This window comes from Narcine bancroftii, chromosome 4 (genome assembly GCF_036971445.1).
Source record: "Narcine bancroftii isolate sNarBan1 chromosome 4, sNarBan1.hap1, whole genome shotgun sequence".
Taxonomy (NCBI): Eukaryota; Metazoa; Chordata; class Chondrichthyes; order Torpediniformes; family Narcinidae; genus Narcine; species Narcine bancroftii.
In genome coordinates, this window is record NC_091472.1 from 311,049,601 (window position 1) to 311,071,569 (window position 21,969).

Consider the following 21,969-nt stretch of genomic DNA (forward strand, 5'->3'; position numbering starts at 1 on the left):
GGTCATTAATTTCCTGAGGTTTATAGGTAACTGTTGAATTATTTTCTACAGAATTAATAATCCGTGAAACCTGTTCCTTTTTTAACTGCCATGCAAGTACCTTATGTGCCCTCTCACCCAACTCATAATAACACTGCTTAGATCGATAAATTAAATATTCAAATTGAGTCTGCAACGTATTAAAATGCAATTTCAATTTAGTCAAAGCCACTTTTTTAAATCTTCTTTCACTTCCTTCTGAAATTCCTTCTCCAATTTATCAATTTGCTTTTCTAATTCTAAAGTTTCTGCCATATACTGCTTTTTAACTTTAGCTAATAATGTGTCCTCTTAAATAAGCTTTTAACGTATCCCATAACACAAAACGACTTTTTACTGAATTAACATTTTCAGACAAGAAAATGTAATCTGTCCTTTAACAAAGATAACGAACTCTGGTTTTTTCAACAACATTGTGTTAAATTTCCATCTATAAAATAAACATACCACTTCTGAACTTGCATAAGAAAAAATAATAAAGAATGATCTGATATAACCTTGCTTTTATATTCTGCCTGTAATACCCTTCCTTGTAAATGTGCTGATACTAAAAAAAATTCTGTTCTAGAAAATGAATCATGTCGAGGTGAGTAAAAAGAAAAATCCTTCTCTGTAGGATTAACCCTTCTCCAAATATCCACCAAATTTAATTCCTTCATCATGGCCCTAATTTGTGTCACTATCTTTGATTTCTTTATACTTTTTGGGGATCTATCCAACAAAGGATCCAAGACACAATTTAAAATCTCCCCCAACTAAAATATTTTAATTAGCTTGACTTAATAACAAGAAAAGCATCTGAAATAAAACACTCATCGTCCACGTTAGGTGCATAAACATTAAGCAAAGTCCAAGATTCAGCAAAAAATTTACAATTCACCCTTAAAACCCTTCCAGCATTCCCTTCCATAGTTTGCAACTCAAAAGACAAATTCTTATGAATTAAAATTGCTACACCTCTTGCCTTAGAATTAAATGAAGAAAAAAACACATGTCCAACCCAATCTCTTCAATTTCAAATGTTCTTTTTCAGTCAAATGTGTTTCTTGTAAAAAGGCAATATCAATTTTCATTTTCTTAATATAAGCCAAAACTCGCTTTCGCTTAATCGGATTATTTAACCCCTGAACATTAAAAGTTGCAATTTCAAATTAGACATCGTTATAAACTAACAATATAATCACTTACAACAAAATATCGCTCCCCTTCTAGTAAATAAAAACCACTTTCCCTCCCCTAAATATTTAAAAAAAAATAATAATTATTCCCCCACTCCCAAAAAAAACTACCTAAAGGTAGTAATGCCCTAAAAAACTGGGTGTGGTAAACCCCACTAGTGGCAGATGACTATCAAAGATTTCAGTGGTATCCACCCCCCCCAGCCAGAAATACATCATTCACATCAATACAATCCAATTTGTGTTTTTAAAACAAAAACTGTTATTTGGATCATCACTGGAGATTGACTTTGTCGTGCCTTTTGTACCACCAACCGTAATATCATATCTCTGTCTTGATAGTTCAGGCACCGAACTAAGACCGCTCGTGGTGGTTGCCCCAGTAATGGCTTCTTTCATAAAGCTCTATGTGTCTTCTCCAATACTAAACCTTCTGGAAAAAAAAAACCTCTTTGCCCAACACCTCGGGAATCCAACTCTTGAAAAATTTTATTGGATCAGACCCTTCAATGTCTTCTGGAAGACCCACAATTTTCACATTATTTCTCCGACTTTGATTTTCCAATGAATCAATTTTTTTCAGTAAGTCTTTCTTCTGGATTCCCCAATCCACAAACGAATCTTCCACTTTCTCTATTTTTTCCTTGTTATGTTCAACTTCAATTTTACATTCAGAAAAAGCTGTTTCAATTTAATTAAAAAAAAAAAATTCTTGCACTGTATCCACTGATTTAATACATTTACTGACATCCCTCTTAACTGTAGATATGTCTTCAGACATATTGGATATTTTAGTTGTCAATAATTACATCCAAATTTGTTTAACAAAAACAGTTCTCCCAAAAGCAGCAATTGGTCTTGATTCTGCAGTGGACATGGGGAAGTGGAAAGTCTGATCTGCTCAGAATTATACCTGCAGCAGTCTGGGTTCAATCTGGACTTCCCCTGCTCTCAGTGTGGAATTTGCACATTCTCCTTGTGAATGCATGTGTTTCCTTTCTCATGTCAATAATGTAAGCTAATTGACCATTATAAATTGCCCCTTGTGCGCAGTCGGGAGGAGTTGAGGGAAATGTGGGAAGAAGAGAATGAGATTAGAGTAGGATTATTATAACTTGGTGTAAGTAAGAAATGAATGGATGGATTAAAGGCCTGTTTCTTTATGTTCACAGGCTTTGGCACAGATCAGACAAAGCGAAATGGTTTCATTACAAATTTTCTATAGTAAAAAACCTTGTTATTCAGCACCTAAGAGGGGGGGAGGGGGGTGGAATTGATAGATTCCGGATAAGTGAATTTTCTGGTTGCTTGTCATTGTCAAGTGTGGTGAACTAACTACAAGTGGGCGCCAATTTTAAACTTTTGTATTTTTTCCTATTTATTTTCAGCAAATCTTTTTGCATTTTTGCAGTAGGTTCTGTTTTCTGTTTCAGATGATTTCAAGCCTGCATCTATTGACACAGCATGTGAGGGAGATCTTGAAGTGGGCAAAGGGGAACAAATCACGATTACCTTGCCAAACATAGAGGTAAGAATTTGAACATTGACATGTGTACTGAGCTACAGTGGAAAATCTTGGTGTCATACAAGCAGCTTGCAAAAAGTCACCACCCTCTGTCAACATTTTGGATTGACAAAAATTATAAATCTAAATCAGAAATCCCAGAAATATACTTTAGGTGCGATGTGGAGATTGTATTCAGCCGGGTTAAATGAATAAAGTTCCAAATGTGAGATCCTTCTGGGAGGACCTGGGGGATATTCTGAAAAAAATTATAAAGGTGGATTTTCCACAGGATCTGGAGTTGTACCTTCTGAGAAACATTATGGACGTGAGTTTTAAGCTGTTTTGATACCAAATTCAATTTGTGAAGCTCGCCTTGTCGGTAGCCAGGAATTGTATAGTGGTCACGTGGAAGTCTGACTCCTAAATATTACACAATGGAATATGGAAATACAGATTTGTATTCCCCTGGAGAAAATCACGTAAAATTTGAGGAGGAAATATGGCACATTCATTAGGGTGTGTGTTGGGCGCTATCGGTAGCCCCAGTAATGATACAGACAGAAGACTGAGGGGAATGATAGGCTTTATTAAGCAAGAGACTGCTGGCCCGGGTCTAGGCTAGGAAAATGATCGGGAAGGAGAAGGGACTCTACCTTTATGGCCAGAGGTCACATGGGAAGGATCAAGGGAGGAGCTAAGGTAGGGCAGGCCAGCCAGTACATACAGCCATATCACCACATTCACCCCCCCTTTTTTTAAAAAGAACCCTCCGGTAATAAACAGAACCCCAAGGCAATACAACAGCAGAAATAATAACATTTAACAATCAACAAAACTGGCCGAGGAAGTGGACGCCCCCCCCCCCCCCCCCCCACTGGCTAGAGGTTGAGCTGCACAGGCGGCCTCTGCTGGGCCGCCGAGGAACCAGCGTTCAGTATGGCGCTCCTTCGGAGAGGGGGCCAATGGGGGAGTGTCTGCTTCTGGAACTGTGGAGGTTGGGTTGCTGGCGGTGGACTCCTGAAGTGCTGGGGAGTCCTCTGCAGCTGCAGGAGGGGTAGGAGCCTGGACGTCTGGCTGCAGGTTGGACTGCTCGGACTCCAGGGCTGTGTTTGGGTGTGGCACCATCGGGTCTGCAGCGTGGTCAGCAGCCAAAAAGGCAGTCTCGGGGTCTCCAGCCCTTGCCATGTCTTGTAAGGGCACAGTGTCCTCTTGGCCGTCAGGATACCTCATAAATGCATACTGGGGGTTGGCATGAATGTTGTGTTCCGCTTCAACCAGTGGATCCGTCTTATGGCCTCTGACATGCTTCTGAAGGAGAACCAGCCCTGGGGATGTCAGCCAGTGAGGGATGGAAGAACCATTCGCTGACCTCCTAGGGAAAGCAAAGGGGCATTCATGCTGGGTGGTATTAGTTGTGGTGCAGAGTAACGACTGGATAGCATGGAAGGCTTCTGGCAAAATGTCCTGCCAGCAGGACACTGGTAAATATTTGGACCTGAGGGCCAGGAGCACTGCCTTCCAGACAGTGCCGTTCTCCCTTTCCACCTGGCCATTACCTCTAAAGTTATAGCTGGTGGTCCTGCTGGTGGCTATGCCTCTGGTCAGGAAGTACTGACATAGCTCCTCACTCATGAACGAGGTCCCCTGGTCACTATGAATATAGTCGGGGTACCCGAACAGAGTGAAGATACTGCTCAGGGCCTTGATGACCGTGGTTGAGGTCATATCTGGGCAGGAATTGCAAAGGGGAACCTGGAAAATTCGTCCACCACTGTCAGGAAGAAGTCATTCCTATTTGTGGTAGGGAGGGGGCCCTTGAACTCGACACGGTCGTTTGAAAGGGCAGGTGGCCCTGATGAGGTGCACCTTCTCTGGCTGGTAGAACTGAGGCTTACACTCAGCGCAGATTTGCCAGCGTCTGGTCGTGGACCAGACTTCCTCGACGGAATAGGGGTGGTTCCTTGACCTAATAAAGTGATAGAGCCTTGTGACTCCGGGGTGGCACAGACTGCTGTGCAGGACCTGGAGACAGTCAAGATGTGCACTGGCACACGTCCCTTGTGTTAGGGCATCCTGGGGGATTGTTGAGCTTACCCGCTGGTACAAGATGTCATAATTGTAGGTGGATAACTCAATCCTCCACCTCAGAATCTTGTCGTTCTTGATTTTACCCCATTGTTTGACGCTGAACATGAAAGCCACTGCCCTCTGATCAGTCAACAGGGTAAATCTCTTAACAGCTAGGTAATGCCGCCAGTGGCACACTGCCTCCACGATCGCTTGCGCCTCCTTCTCGATGGAGGAATGCCGGAGTTCGAAGTCGTGAAGGGTACGGGGAAAAATATGCTACTAGCCTGCCTGCCTGATTTAATGTGGCGGCCAGCGTGAAGTCGGAGGCATCGCTTTCCACCTGGAAGGGGACGGACTCATCCGCAGCATGCATCGTAGCCTTAGCGATGTCTCCACGGATCTGATTAAAAGCAGCTTGGGCCTCTGGCGATAGTGGAAACATGGTTGACCAAATTAGAGAATGGGCTTTATTGGTGGAGTTGGGCACCCACTGTGCATAGTATGAGAACAGCCCTAGGCATCGTTTCAGCGCCTTCAGGGTGCTCAGGACTGAGAGTTCTAGGAGTGGTCGCATGAGGTCAGGGTCGGGAGCAATGACACCATGTGCCACAATGCATCCAAGAAGGGCCAGGCGCTCCGTGTTGAACAGGCGCTTGTCCTTGTTGTACGTCAGGTTAAGTAACTTGGCCGTATGCAAGAACTTGGCGAGGTTTGCGTCGTGGTCCTGCTGATCATGGCCGCAGATGGTGACATTGTCGAGGTAGGGGAACGTTGCTGTCAGCCCGTGTTCCTCCACCATCCTGTCCATTACTTTCTGGAAAGTAGAAACACCGTTAGTAACGCCGAAAGGTACCCGCAGGAAGTGGAAAAGTTTCCCTTTGGCTTTGAATCCAGTATAGATTCGATCGCTTGGATGGAGGGGAAGTTGGTGGTAAGCTGGCTTGAGGTCAGTGGTCGAAAAAATTCTATATTTGGCGACCTTATTGACCAAGTCGGCTATACGGGGGAGCGGGTACTCATACAGCTGGGTGAAGCGGTTGATGATTTGACTATAGTCAATTACCATCCGGGGCTTGCTTGCCTGCCCCTCTGACCACAAGGACCTGTGCTCTCCAGCGGCTGGTGCTAGGGGCTATGATCCCCTCCACCAGCAGTCACTGGACCTCAGCCCGTATAAGTTGCCTATCCTCCGAACTATAGCACCGACTCTTGGTGGCGATAGGTTTGCAATCCAGGGTGAGGTTCACGAACAGCAATGGAGGGAGCACCCTTAAGGTGGTGAGGCCACAGGTCGTAGCCGGGGATTGAGAGTGGGACTGCTGGATGGTGTCGAGGACCAAGTGCCCATACTGCTGGACGGTGCTGGGGATTGGATGTTGGGGCCACAGGACGGTAACGGGGGCCGGCCATTTGGTCGGGGATGATCACCCAAACCCAAATGGTCAACGGTGGTTGGAGGCTTCCGAATGCCATCGTCACGCTCCTAAACTGACTTTGAAAGTTGAGGCCTAGGAAGATCGGCGGGCAGAGGCATGGCATGACTAGTAAAACAAAGTCATTATAACATTACCCCCCCTCCCCCCCCACCACCATCAGCGACACTACACAATACTCCCGAATTTTCGTCTGTTGGTCCATGACCATCATTGAAACTATCCCGGTCATGGGTCTGACCGGGAGGGAGAGCCTCTGGACCACATCAGGGTGTATGAAGCTTTCTGTATTGCTGCTGTCAAAAAGACAGTTAATTTCATGTCCATTCACCTCGATCTGCATCATTGACTTCGAGATGGGGTGAGGACTGGCTTGATTTAGTGTCACTGAAGCGAGGAGTGGCGTTTCTTCGTTGTCGTCGGTGGGGAGGCCCGCCCAAGATAGCGACCTCCATGTTGACTACGCAGCATTGGGTGAAGAAGATGCCGCAAGTGGAGTCGAGGTGGCTGGAAATGACTTCACTAGCATGGCAGGCCGAGGTACTGGTAAGATGGTCCTCCCCACACCGCGCACGTGGTCAGCGACAAAGCTCTTTGGGAACGTGCACTGCTCGCTGGCTGCGATTGGGACCTGCAGACCCTTTGATAGTGGCCTCTCTTACCACAACCCGAGCACGTTGCTCCTTTCGTGGGGCAGAGGTGCCTCACGTGCCTGGCCTGCCCATAGAAGTTGCACCTCGACGGTGCAGTCAGAATGATTACAGCTGTGCTCGGGTCGCTGATTCCCGACGCTGAGTCCCAGGCTGATGGCCCTCATGGTGGAACATACATGGTTGGCCCGCTTCTGCCCGCGATCGACACCGCCTGGTCAGAGTTCTGACCAGTTTGATGGCCTTTTTGAGAGGGAGTGGGTCCTCCTCAAGGAGTCTTTGCTGGATGTAGTCTGATCTCAACCTCGACACATAGGCATCTCTGATCAGCTCTTCCATGCACTGGTTCAGTGATAATGTACCTGGGCCCGTGAGATTCCCCAAACAGTTTTCCCAGTGTGACCAAGGACCGGATGAACTCTTCAGCAGACTCACCAGGCTGTTGTTTCCAGGACACCAGCAGGTAACGGGAGTAAACTGAGTTCACCTTAGGTTTATAGAGCGCCCGCAGCTCAGTCATCGCGTTGGTGTAGGTCGCACAGCCTAGGATGGCCAGGTAGGCCTTCTGGCCAACTCATGCTTGAAAGATCTTGAGCTTCTTCTTGTCCGAGTCGACCACCACCTCATCGGCATCGAGAAAATTGAAACAGTTCACCCATTGCTCGAAGAGTACCGATGCACCCGGGACTTGGGGGCCTACTTCCAGCTGTTCGGGGTGCAGCAATTTCTCCATAACGGGAGAGCTGTAAAATCTTGCTTAATAAATTGCTAGGTGCTATCGATAGTCCAGTAATGACGCAGATAGAAGACTGAGGGGAACGATAGGCTTTATTAAGCAAGAGACTGCTGGCCTGGTTCTAGGTTAGGAAAATGAGTGGGAAGGAGAGGAGACTTGACCTTCTTGGCCAGGGGTCACATGGGAAGGATCAAGCTAAGGTAAGGGAGACCCCCGGAGGGTAGGCCAGCCAGTGCATGCAGCCATATCACCACTGTGTGGCAGCCTTATCTGCAGCACATTTGTATGCTGATGTAATGATGCCCTTTTTAGATAAAATGAATACAACAACCATGCCAATAGTGGAATGCTTGAGATCAGTGAAGTGGGTCATGGAGCAGGCAATGTACTTTTGCATTTTGTTCCTTATTTTAGGTTTCTTTGGGTTCTTAAGTTCTCTTCAACAGGGGGTTCTCGACCTTTTTTTCACTCACATATTACTTTAAGTAATGCTTATGACGCTCTCCGTCTGGTCAGAAACACTCATTCTGCTGTCAGTAGAGCGGTGATTCGGAGTGAGTTGTATGAAAGGAGAAATGGCAGAGCAGGAGCCAGCTGCATAACAGCTGGCAGCCATTGTGGCTGAGAAGAAGAAACTACACTGCGTTACAAACCACCAGCACAAAAAACTTCAGGAGATCGAAGAACTGGATAAAGATGATGAAAGCCTCAAGAAGTACAAAGAGGTGCTGCTGGGAAACCGAAATAAAGTTGATGTTCAGGTGACTAGTTTAACACTGTGTGCAGTGTTAACCTCATCCCTTAGTCCTAGATTTTAAACAGGTAACCTTGATAACTTGAAAAGTAATTCTTTAACACTGAAAGAAGGTGTTGAATACAGGATTAAAATTTGCTTCAAGGTGAACAAAGAAATTGTTTCTGGGCTGAAATATGTGCAGACAACATCAAGGCAAGGTATAAAAATTGATACATGGTGGGGAGCTACGGGCCACATGATACTGAATACGAGTTCTTAACACCACAGGAGGAAGCGCCCAAAGGCTTGATTGCTCGGGGCAAATATTTGGTCAAATCCCTTTACACCGATGATGACGAACACCACCACCTTCTCTGGGAATGGCAGCTCAACATCAAGAAGGAATGGAAAGATTAATCAATGCAAGGCCAGCGGTAATCCATCCAATAGAGAGGAAAAAACAAAAAAATACGCTTCCTGTACCAAAGTTAGCTTTTTTGTATAAAAAAAAAAAAAAATTGTATTAGATTTATTGAGATTGTCAAAATAAATCAACCTTTTTTTGGTCAGGCACAGGTCAGATGCATGGCTGCGTGTTTCATTCTCCAATCTCACTTTAATTCTTTCCCTTTTTGTTCCACCAACAGCTGCCTTTTGTGTTGGGGGTGGGTGAAGAGAGGGGGCTGCAATTTATTTTTCAAAAGTGAAAGTGACATGTAAATCGGGCCTGGCTTCATGCCCCGCCTTGGAGATTGATTGGGGCAGCGCTAAATTTGGAAAGCCGTGTGATCGTCATGTTTAAACTAGGAGGAAGAATATAATATAAAGCTTTCGAGGCAGTGCTTTCTCAGATTTAATAAATCCTGTTATTTTTTTATTCTGTGTAACCCTGTTGTCTTATGTACGCTAAAGTTGTTTATGGGAAAAATCAAAAAAAAATCATGATCAAATTTCTAAGTCTTTTACACCAGCATTGATTGAGAACCCATTTTTTCTTTCTTGTGACTTGTGGGTGTATAAGCTTGTCTAATCAGTGATGACATCTGTGAATGAATGTACTCCCGTTTTTTTTTACAAAAAACGTACTTGTACAAAATTGAGCATTGAAAGCGTACAATTGAGGGACTATTTTGAGCTGTGTTGGTTGGCATGTTGCGGAATGAAATGGTGGAGATGCAGTTATTGCAAAATGGAGCTGCCTAAACATGTTTTCAACAGTAGATAGTGCTGGTATAATGTGGTTTAAAATGCTTTTTTTTTAAAAAAAACTTGTTCTGTGTTGGTGAGAGATAGGGCCTGGATAATGTTATGTCTCTGTTTTATGCCACTCATCAATCTGCCTCAGTATTTCATCCCTGGATTCTGTGCTCCATGGTCCAGCTCATTCCAATTTTTTGAACATGATATAACAATGTTCTGAGCAGCCAGCATGCATCATCGGTAGCCATCATGGTTAGAAATGGGATCAAAAGTGATTTTACTTGTTTGTCTTGCTGTAAAAGCTCTCCTTTTACAGCAATGGATTTGTTTTTAATATTCTTTTCTGACTCCTGTGTAGACTGGACATTAACAGGTGAAAGAACAATACCACCATTTTCACAGCAAGTACAATAAAATATTCAGACTAAAAAAAAAGTAATTCTTCTGCCATCGGTGCTCTGTGATCAGTAAGGGATTGCTTAAGGTGGGATGTGGGTGGAAAGAAAAAGTTTGAAAACCACTCTTTTAATTGTCCCTCATTGACTCATTATGTGCACGGTTTCAGAACTCCAAAGGAAATGGGCCAATAACAATTTTTCTCAAGGAAAATATTTCAGTAAAATTGGGTCTAGAGTAATAATTCTCAACCTTCCCTCCCCACTCACATCCCACCTTAAGCAATCCCTTACTAATCACAGAGTACCGATGGCATGGGGATTACTTAAAATGGAGGTGAGTGGGAAGGCAAGGTTGAGAACCACTGCCTTAAAGGTTTGTGACTTTACTTATATTTTGGTCTTTGTATTTGTTTATATATATTTTTTAAATTAGGATACAGGGGGAGGGGAGAGGAGTAGGGGATAAAATAGACTGTATGATGTACACTATTGTTGCTAAAAATGTTGTTTATTTGTATGTATGAATTTTTTTAAGATAAAAAGTAAAATATTAAAATATTTGGATTTACAAAACATGATTAACAGAAAATTGCAACAGACAACATGATTGATCGTGACAATTGATGCATTTAACTCTCATCTAACAGGCAAATCAAATTTAAAATTATAAATAATTGTGGCTTCTTCACGGGAATCCACTGCATACTTGGTGTAAGAGCCATAAGCTCAGTTCTTAGCATTTGCGGGTGTCTGCTGGTGTGCGTAGGCCTCTTCGGTCTGTCTGCGTTTGCTGGGGCCGGCTCTGTTGCAGAGCCGGAACGTGGCGGTGCATGTGCCATGGAGCATAATAATGTATGCATATGCTTAAAATGAGGATCTTCAGTCAGCCAGGCAGTTTGGAAACCAGGATATAAGGGTAATTTAGGGGTTGACTATTCAGTTGACTATATAGCTATCGCTTCACAAAATTAAATAGTAAGTTGATATATATGGACTGTTAAATAGAATGTTATAGGGATGTTATAACGGAAAGTTACCATACTTGTTGAGATAAATCCATATTTGACAGACTTTAACCCTTTTGTGTTTGAAATTAGATTGTTTGACAAAATTTAACTGGACTTCGTTACTGATTTATGCAAGAACGCGTCACAGACAACCCCTAACTTACCCTACTAATGACTATGTATGGAATAGGAATAATGTCACTACACTTAGCCAACAACTTTTTAAAAATGTTAAAATGATAAAATTTCACCGTTATTTTCAAAACCGTCCTTGACCTCCCCAAGAGAAGCTTGCTTTTATAGAGCATCTATCCCTCTGTGTTTCAAAGTACTTTTGAAGTGCAGTCGCTTTTGCAATTTGGCAATTTTGAAAATTTGGCAGCAATTTGTGTGCAGCAAACTTCCACAAGAGTCCATAATTGGCAAATCAGTTTTTGAGTTTAAATTTAGACATGCAGCATGGTAACAGGCCCTTCCAGCCCACAAGCCCATGAAACCAAATGCACATTAACCATCAATACCTGTATGTTTTTTTTAAATAAGGTGGGAGAAAGCGGAGGAAACCCATGCGGGCTCGAGAACATACAAACTCCTCACTCAGTGCCAGATTTGAACCCGGGTTGTTCGCACCATAATAGCATTGGAGAAATCGTTATGCTAATTGTGTCACCCCTGGTAATGAGAATGAAAAGTATTAGCCCAAGATGATGAGAATTGATAACATAACAATTACAGCACGGAAACAGGCCATTAGGCCCTTCTAGTCCGCACCGAACCAAACACCCCTTTCTAGTCCCACCTCCCTGCACAATGCCCATAACCCTCTATCTTCTTCTCAACCATATACCTGTCCAACCTTTTCTGAAATAATACAATTGACTCCGCCGCCACTATTTCTCCCGGAAGCTCATTCCACACGGCTACCACTCTCTGAGTAAAGAAGTTCCCCCTCATGTTACCTCTAAACCTCTGCCCCTTAATTCTTAACTTGTGTCCTCTTGTTTTAATCTTTCCTCCTCTTAACGGAAATAGTCTATCCACATCCACTCTGTCTATCCCTTTCATAATCTTAAATACTTCTATCAAATCCCCTCTCAACCTTCTACGCTCCAAAGAATAAAAACCTAATCTGTCCAATCTCTCCCTATACTCTAGATGCTTAAACCCAGGTAACATTCTGGTAAACCTTCTCTGCACTCTCTCCACTCTGTTTATATCCTTCCTATAATTAGGCGACCAGAACTGCACACAGAACTCCAAATTAGGCCGCACCAACGTCTTATACAATCTCAACATCACCTCCCAACTCCTATATTCCATGCAATGATTGATAAAGGCCAGCATACTAAAAGCCTTCTTCACCACCCTATTCACGTGAGTTTCTACCTTCAGGGAACGATGTACCGTCACTCCTAAATCTTTCTGCTCTTCTGTATTCCTCAATGCTCTCCCATTTACCACATATGTCCTATTCTGATTCTTCTTACCAAAATGAAGCACCTCACACTTATCAGCATTAAATTCCATCTGCCATTTTTCAGCCCACTTTTCTAAGCAGCCCAAATCCCTCTGCAATCCTTGAAAACCTTCTTCATTATCCACTATTCCACCTATCTTAGTATCGTCTGCATATTTACTAATCCAATTCACCACCCCATCATCTAGATCATTAATGTATATAACGAACAACAATGGGCCCAATACAGATCCTTGAGGCACACCACTGGTCACCGGCCTCCAACTTGACAGACAATTATCCACTACCACTCTCTGGCCTCTCCCTTTCAGCCAATGTTCAATCCATTTGACTATCTCAAAATTTATACCTAAAGACTGCACCTTCCTCACTAACCTTCCATGTGGTACCTTATCGAAGGCCTTACTAAAGTCCATATAGACAACATCCACTGCACTACCCTCATCCACATTCCTAGTCACCTCTTCAAAAAATTCAATCAGATTGGTCAAACATGACCTTCCTCCCACAAATCCATGTTGAGTGCTCCTGATCAGACCCTGTCTATCCAGATGTTTATAAGTACTATTTCTAAGAATTTTCTCCATTAATTTACCTACCACAGACGTCAAACTTACAGGCCGATGGTTGCCAGGCTTCCTCCTTGAACCCTTTTTAAATAACGGAACCACATGCGCAATGCGCCAATCCTCCGGCACTATCCCAATATCTAATGACATTTGGAAAATTACCGCCACAGCCTCTGCTATTTCCTCCTTCACTTCTCTCAATGTCCTGGGGAAGATTCCGTCTGGTCCCGGAGACTTATCCACCTTTATATTGTTCAAAAGCCCTAAAACTACACCTTTTGTAATCTCTATATTCCCCATATTTACCCAATTTGCTTTTTTTTATCTCACATCTCCCAATATCCTTCTCCTTAGTGAATACCGAAGAAAATAAACTGTTCAATATCTCCCCCATTTCTTTAGGCTCCACACACAGTTTTCCGCTCTGATTTTCTAAGGGACCAATTTTGTCTCTAGCTTTCCTCTTACCATTAACATATTTGTAGAACTCTTTTGGATTAGTTTTCACCCTGCTTGCCATAGTTTTCTCGTACCTTCTTTTAGCTTTCCTAATTCCTCTCTTAAGATTCCTCTTACATTCAATGTATCTTTCAAACATCTCCTTAACTCCATGCTTCTTGTATCTAATGTACGCCTCCCTTTTTCTTCGAACCAAGTTTCCAATATTCCTTGAAAACCACGACTCTCTCAAACCTTTTGCCCCTCCTTTTAACCTAACAGGAACATAAAGCTTTTGCACTCTCAAAATCTGATCTTTAAAAGACTTCCATCTCTCTACTACATCCTGCCCATAAAACAAATTGTCCCAATGCACAACCTGCAAGTCCTTTCGCATCTCCTCAAATCTAGCTTTTCCCCAATCAAAAACCTCAACCTTTGGCCCTGACTTCTCTCTTTCCATAATGACATTGAAGCTGATGGCGTTATGATCACTGGACCCGAAGTGCTCGCCAACACTAACCTCCGTCACTTGATCCATCCCATTTGCCAACAGTAGATCTAACACTGCTCCTTCTCTGGTCGGCACCTCTACATATTGTTGTAAAAAAACTATCTTGCACACATTTCACAAACTCTAACCCATCCAGTCCTTTCACAGAATGTGTTTCCCAATCTATATGTGGAAAATTAAAATCTCCCATAATTACAACCCTGTGCTTATCACAAATATCTACTATCTCCCTACAGATTTGCTCCTCTAGGTCTCGGTCCCCTCCGGGTGGTCTATAATACACCCCTACAAGTGTAACCTCTCCTTTCCTACTCCTCAGTTCCACCCAAATAGCCTCCGTGGATGAGCCCTCTAATCTATCCTTCCTAGGCACCGCTGTAATATTTTCCCTGACAAGCAATGCAACCCCACCTCCTCTTGCCCCTCCGACTCTATCTCACCTAAAACAACGAAACCCAGGGATATTCAGTTGCCAATCACATCCCTCCTGCAACCATGTCTCACTAATCGCTACCACATCATACTTCCAAGTATCAATCCACACCTTCAGCTCATCCACCTTTTTTACAATACTCCTGGCATTAAAATATATGAATTTCAGAGATTTCCCAATTTTTAATCCCTGTTTTCCCTCATCTTTAATAACAACATTATTTACTTTTCCTGCCAATTGCCCTTCATCTTCTTCCAGAGCATTTCCCTTCTCTATCACCTGCCCATCCATATTCAAATACTTACTACAAACTTTCTTTGTTTGCATTCTAACCTTCTCCTTACTGCTCTGTACTATTTTGTTCCCTCCCCCCAACCATTCTAGTTTAAAGGATCCTGAGTAGCCCTAGCTACCCTGATGTCCCTGCTCATTAAAGGAAGTTTTGAATTCATTTGAGAGACAAATACAATAGGAAATATTTTGGCACACAAATCATTTTGAACTAAAGGGTACTGGGTAGAATGCAGACCTCTGCCAAGGACAACACCTTTTACTTCACACATCTTTAAGTCTATATACTTTTAAGGTGACTCATGTAATTAACCCAACATGTTAGGACAAAATTTTGCTTACAGAAACAAACCAAAAGAATCAGTCAAACAGGGTTAAAAATGTAACATTGTCGGAGATGATAATCTTGTGAATTGTTAAAATTTAAGTCTCATAAGTTTTAATTTCAAGCGCATCAAAATCTTGCTTAGCGAGCCTTTTCCTTTGCAAATTTTGTCACCGTTCAATCAGATTAAGTGTTGATGCCTGGGCATGTTCAATTGATGTAGTTGCTAAGCCATCTAGTCTCCATTGCAACATTATTGAGTGTATGTAAGTTTTCATAAGTTTGAGCTTTGAGAATCGCTTAGCAATATTTGCAGAAGGTTCATGTATATCCCTGCACGCAATTCCTACTTAGTGAAGACTTAAAACCTCAGGTTCTAATCTCCAAAACTTCATGTCTGCCTTTTTGCATATTCCAGTGTGGCATATTTTTCCCTGCATGTACATATTCCAAAACACTGATCATTATCGATTGTTGTTTCTACAATGGTTATACTAGCAAAAATACGAAACAGAAATAAAACCTTTACCTGTTCAGTTATTTGAGTACAGGAACACAGCACAGGGATATTCATTCTGAGGCTTACTTACTTTGTGGGTTCAATGCTGGTTATCTGGTTCCCGATCTAGTGGGGGTGGCACTGTAGAGCCTATGAATTTGCACCCTTAACTATCGCGCATGTGCCAATTGACCACAGAACAGCAACCTTCTGCACATGTGACAGCCAGGATTTGTGCATGTGCACAAGAATAAAAATGGCTGTGCCCTGCAAACAGACCCTGGGGCGCCGACTAATAAAATAAGTGCACATTTGGCCCCAATACCGAACAACTGGCCACCTTGACAATGCCCCTCAGGTCTGCGCCCTAGGTTGCTGCATAGTTGGCCTAATAGTGCCCGATGATCTACTTCTTGGTGAAGTAGCTGTTGAATCAGCCTCCATTGCCCTGCTGAAGCAATGCATTGCTGATCGTAATGCATCTCGGCGCTAGTCCAAATTTTCGTACTCTTCCAACGAGAATTTCTGATTTTGCTTACACAGGGATCAACGCCACCTGTGTCTGTGTTTAAAGGTTCAAAGAGACCATACCTAAAAGAATGTATTCTTATAATAAATCATGATACTGGGGAATATCGGCTCGAAAAACTCAGCAGCAACATTACAGTGAAGAAAACCAGGTGGGTGTTTCATACTGAGCATGTTGATGCTTGAAGAAAAACGTGCAGTACAGTGAATCGTGTTTAATTTTTAGAGAAAACATTCAAAAGTAGAGTGGGGCAAGTTTTGCAGGGCTACTGATAAAAGAAATGTTTGGAAATTTGAAATTTTAAGTTCCAGTCTGGCAAGATGCATCATAATAGGGTTAAGAAAGTTGCACTGAAAGGATAAATTCCTGTGGGGTTAGGCAAGTTGAAGCTGATTAAAGGTTAATGGTGGGGCACTGAGGAGTGTAGTAGAACAGGGGGATATTGGAATACAGATACATAGTTCCCTAAAGGTGGTGTCACAGGTAGATGGGGTTGTAAAGAGAGCTTTTGGCATATTGGGTATAGGAGTTTGGGATTGTTATGGTGAAGTTGTTTAAGACATTGGTGAGGCCAAATGTGGGGTATTGTTTACATTTTTTGTCACCTAACCACAGGAAAGATATCAATAAGATCGAACGAGTGTAGAGAAGATTTACTAGGATGTTGCCTAGACTTCAGGAATTGAGTTACAGGGTAAGGTTAAACAAGATAGGACTTTTTCCCTGGAGCGTAGAAGAATGAAGGGTGATTTGATGGAGGTATTTAAAGTTATGAGGGGTATAGACAGAATAAATGTAGGTAGGCTTTTTCCACTGAGGGTAGTTGATATACAAACAAGAGGACATGGGTGTAAGAGTGAAAGGGGAAAAGATTAGGGGGAACATGAGGGAGAACTTCACAGTGATGGGAGTGTTGAATGAGCTACTAGCTGAAGTGGTAAATGTGGGCTCAATTCTAACATTTAAGAAGAATTTGGACAGGCACCTGGATTGGATGGGTATTGAGGGCTATGGACTGGGTGCAGGTCATTTGGGCTAGGCAGAAAAATAGTTTGACAAACTAGATGGGTCAAAGGGCCTGTTCCATGTTGAATGTTGTATTGCTTGTCACCTGGGTGCTGCCATTTAACTCAAAGACAACTTAATTTAAACTTCATTCAAACAGCTGCTGGGGGCATGGGACACTCCTCTGGCTGAATATTTGCTCATGGATTTGTGTTGCTTCGTAGAACATTTACTTTTACAATTTTAAACTTTTTAAAAATTATTTTAATTTTATTTATTTATTTCCCCCCCCCCCCCACCTTTTTTGCCTGTTGCTTGAATCTGGATACCAGGAATTTTACTGTACCTTGCGAAAGGCCCAAATTGTTGGCTACCCTTCACTTGTGGATGCTTTGTGACCTGCTGAGTTTTTCCAGTACATCGGTGAATTGCACTTGACCCCAGCATCTACAGACTTTCTTGTTTAACTGAAATATGAAGTGCTCTTCCAGAGTAGGTATTCAAGGAGTCCCCGAGTTACGAGCTAGATCCATTTGTATGCCTGTCTTTAAGTCAAATCTGTAGATAAATTGAAACAGGTACGTATGGTTCTTAGCGTCAGTTAGTCAAATGTTTGTATTAGTAGTGTAAAAAAAAATTAAACAGTTTCTAAAGCAGTTTAGATGGAGAGAAAAAAATTATGATTAAAAGTTAACACTTGCTCTCCTTCCATCAATGTCTTGCATGCCGGAAGGAACATTCGTGAGGTAACTATGCTCATGTGTGAATTGGGGGCACAATTTATTTGTAAGTACGAGTTCTCTGTAAGTTGGGCGTTCGTAACTCGGGTCTCCCTGTAGACCAGGTTGCTTATGTTGAGGGATACAGACTCGAAGGTAGAAACCTAGTGATCCCATTGAGTGGTCTCTGTGCTGTAACGTTGTTTTGAATTTCTGTAGGGCGGAAGGAAGTAGCAAAATTCAATCTCGCCTTGACCAGCAGACCAATCGCCTGGGACAACAAATACGCTTCAATGCCAAGGCTTCTTTTGTGCCAAAGAGTTCGCCTCCAAAGGAAAAACTTTCTCCTGCTTCTCAAATGGATGACATTGAACGAGGTATGTGGGAATGATTCAACGTTAAAAGCAAAATTTTGCCGTGTCATTTGTTCCATTATTCAATAATATTGCCTATCTTCCATTTCTATGGAAACTTCCCTTGTCTGAAATCTTCTTGACCCCAACAATCCCCAAACTTGTATCGCGAATATATTCAATGACAACTCTACAGATCTCTTGAGTAAAGAAGTTTACGTGAATAAATTAATTCTCATCTCAGTTAATTTGCCCTTTTTCTTAGTGTTGACCATCAGAAGGAACACCCCCTGAGTGTCAATTTTATCACAACTTCATAAATTTCTTTCTCATTTTGTCACATTAGCCTTGTACACCATGAAAGCAGGCCCTTTGATCCTGTTTACCTGCTTGAGCCTTCTCCCTTGTAGCTGTACAAACTCATAATTGCAAAAAAAAAACCCACAAAGCTGGAGAAACTCAACAGGTCAAATAGTGTCCTTTATATAGTAAAGGTGAAAATACATCATCTTTTTGGGGTTGAGCCCTTTATCAAGGCATGTCCTTCATCAAAACTCCTAATTGAACTCCACTCTACTTTCTCTGGTAGCTTATTCTACTGACCCAACTCCCTTTGTGGAAAAAGCTGCCTCTTAGCAGCCCCTTTACGTCTTTTCCTTCTTGCACGAAATGTTACCGTTGGGCATCCCTCAGTATTTTGTATCAGGTCACCCCCTCAGCCTTTACTCTAGGGACTAATTCTTCAGCCGATCCAGTACCTCTTTGTAACTCCAGCCCTCCGCACCCTTTCCAGCTGAATTATGTCCTTCCTATAAGTAGGCGAACCAGAATGGCACGTGTCTTGTACATATAAAAACACACGATGCTGGAGAGACTCAGCACATCAGCGGCCTTTATGTAGCAAAGGCCGAGATAAGTAACTGACGTTTCGGGCTTGAGCCCTTCACTAAAGTATGAGAAAATGCTGATGAGTGTCAGAATAAAAATGGGAGGGGGAAAGGGGGTGGCAGACAGGAGATGATAGGTGGAGAAGGGAAGGAGGGGACAGCTGCACTGGGGGGTGGGCGGTGAGAAGGCAAAGCTTTTGTGAAAGAATTGGAAAGGCAGGAAATGGGGGAGGGGAAAGAAAAGGCAAGCAGGTTTAATGGAATGCAGTAAAGTCCAATCTTCATGGCAATCTGCCTTTGCTATGTAAAGGACACTGTTTGACCCACTGAGTCTCTCCAGCATTGTGTGTTTTTACTTCAACCACGGAGTCCACAGAATTCTGCGTTTTACCCCAATATCTTGTACATCTCGACTCCTGTCTTTTTTTCTTTTTTTTTCCTTTGGCTTGGCTTCGCGGACGAAGATTTATGGAGGGGGTAAAAAGTCCACGTCAGCTGCAGGCTCGTTTGTGGCTGACCAGTCCGATGCGGGACAGGCAGACACGATTGCAGCGGTTGCAAGGGAAAATTGGTTGGTTGGGGTTGGGTGTTAGGTTTTTCCTCCTTTGCCTTTTGTCAGTGAGGTGGGCTCTGCGGTCTTCTTCAAAGGAGGCTGCTGCCCGCCAAACTGTGAGGCGCCAAGATGCACGGTTTGAGGCGTTATCAGCCCACTGGCGGTGGTCAATGTGGCAGGCACCAAGAGATTTCTTTAGGCAGTCCTTGTACCTTTTCTTTGGTGCACCTCTGTCACGGTGGCCAGTGGAGAGCTCGCCATATAATACGATCTTGGGAAGGCGATGGTCCTCCATTCTGGAGACGCGACTCCTGTACTCACTGCCTTACTGATTAAGGCAATCATGCCTGCTTACCTGCATCAACATTTTTTTTCAGCAAACTATTTACTCTTCAATATCTCTTTTCTACAGCATTTTCCAGGAACTTGCCCTTTACTATGCAGTCCTGGCCTGGTTTAACTTCTCAAAATGCAATGTCTCACATATGTGAGTTAAATTCTATCTGCCACTTCTTGCCCACTTCACTTGATCTTGGCATAAGCTAAGAAGACAACCTCCTATGATGTCTTCACAGACTTACTAACGATTTGCATCCAAATCATTAAATAACAAATTCCAGCACACTGGTCACAGGACTCTGATCTAAAAAAAACAATCCTCCCTTGCTGCCTTCTATCATAAAGCCAATTTTGTATCCAATTGGTTATATAATATAACATAACAATTAACAGCACGGAAACAGGCCATTAGGCCCTTCTAGTCCGCACCGAACCAAACACCCCTCTCTAGTCCCACCTCCCTGCACAATGTCCATAACCCTCCATCTTCTTCTTATCCATATACCTGTCCAACCTCATTTACTCCTCCCTCCCCACCAATCGACCCCTTGGCACCTATCCCTGTGAGACCGTAGGAGATGCTCCACCTGCATCCATACTTCCTCTCTCATCACCATTCAGGCTCCAAACACTTGTTTGAGAAGTGTTTGCATCTGCAGACTTTCATGGGTGTGAGCTGAGGAAGGTTTAATTTGCATTGGTTTATCATAGGTTGGCACAACATTGTGGGTTGAAGGACCTGTGCCATAAGGTTCCATATTCTATTTGCAAAGTTGTGTAGCTTGGCTTATAAAGATTGGTGAGGATCATTGGTTCAGAAGAATGGGGGGGGGTGGGGGGATTTGGTGGGAAAAATATCATATTATGAAAAGATTAGATGAGACAGACAATGGAGGTGGCTTTTGCTGTCAGGTGACGTGAGAATCAGGTGACATGACCTGAAGTTTTAAATTAATTTTTTAAATTTTATGTCTATTTTGGCCATTTAAACCCATACCGTCCAATTGCTGCCAAATTAATCTACAGACCCTATGCTTTGGATGGTGGGATGAAACCCATGCAGACACTGGGAGAATGTACAAACTCCTTACAGACAGCATGTGATACTCCACTGTTTGAATAATTCAGTACAAAACCTGGAGAGTACCATTGTTGATTTAATTTACACATACAGCACAGTAACAGGACATTTTGGTCTACGAGCCCATGCCATCCAACTTACACCCAATTAACCTACATCCCTGGTACATTTTGAACAGTGGGAAGAACTGGAGTCCCCAGGGAAAACCCATGCAGTCACGGGGAGAACGTACAAACTGTGTACAGTCAGCATGGGATTCAAACCTGGTCCGATCGCTGGTGCTGTGACAGCCTTGTGCCCCCCTCTATGCTAACCGTGCCGCCCTGAGATGCATTGACCACCTTTTGATTTGAATTGTGCAACTCCTATACCACACTGTTATGCATCCAACAAAAATACTATTGTGCCAACTGCAGAAACTGTTGAGTCCAGGGGGACATGCTGAACTTCCTAGTCCTCTTAGAAAGTAGAGGCACAGATGTGCTTTCTTGACTGTTTCATCAATATAGTTGATGCAAGTCAAGTCATTGGAAATATCTTGCTGAGTGAACGTTTTGCTGTGCTCTGTACATTGCAGTAGTAGCCACATTCCATCAACTGGAAGGGAAATGTCTTGGTAGTTTTGAAGTTTGTCCTCTTCCTTGCCAACCACCCCATCAGCCTCCTCATCCAACATTAGTTTGTGCCACCTACAATGGGCTACATCAACCAGGCTCAGGAGGAGATGACTGTCCCAGTTCTTGCAATACATTTGATTCCATTTTAATTAGTGCCTCCTGTAAAGCCATGATTTTCATGACTCGTGAACAGGACAGTAAATTCTGATCCTGTCCTAAAACCTGGAAAATCTGACTATACATGATTGCAGCAGCCACTCCAGCTCCAAACAAAGGTCAGGATCAGAATTTATTGACATGAATCAGACTTAAATGCAAGAACTGATGAACAAAACTGGTCTGAATTGTACTGGATAGTATGACTAATTTGATAAGTGTAAGATATA

General features: G+C 43.0%; 1 protein-coding gene, 1 long non-coding RNA gene and 1 pseudogene across 4 annotated transcripts in view; 2 read left to right on the forward strand and 1 right to left on the reverse strand.

Annotated features, from left to right (window-relative positions):
• LOC138762250 (uncharacterized) overlaps positions 1-15,654 on the reverse strand; it is a 36,416-nt gene extending 20,762 nt beyond the window's left edge. The window contains exon 1 of one of the 3 annotated variants that reach the window (XR_011356858.1): positions 15,592-15,654. This is a non-coding gene — a long non-coding RNA (uncharacterized lncRNA). Of the gene's footprint in view, positions 1-15,530 lie in introns of all 3 variants that reach the window. The other 2 variants (XR_011356856.1, XR_011356857.1) reach the window with 2 other exon arrangements.
• Positions 1-21,969, forward strand: part of eaf2 (ELL associated factor 2) — a 62,917-nt gene that overhangs the window by 24,368 nt on the left and 16,580 nt on the right. The window contains exons 2-4 of the mRNA XM_069935912.1: positions 2,651-2,745; positions 16,044-16,180; positions 17,973-18,130. Coding sequence (XP_069792013.1) covers positions 2,651-2,745; positions 16,044-16,180; positions 17,973-18,130 — 390 coding nt within the window. The remainder of the gene's footprint in view (positions 1-2,650; positions 2,746-16,043; positions 16,181-17,972; positions 18,131-21,969) is intronic.
• On the forward strand, positions 6,911-9,984 carry LOC138762249 (rho GDP-dissociation inhibitor 1 pseudogene; annotated as a pseudogene).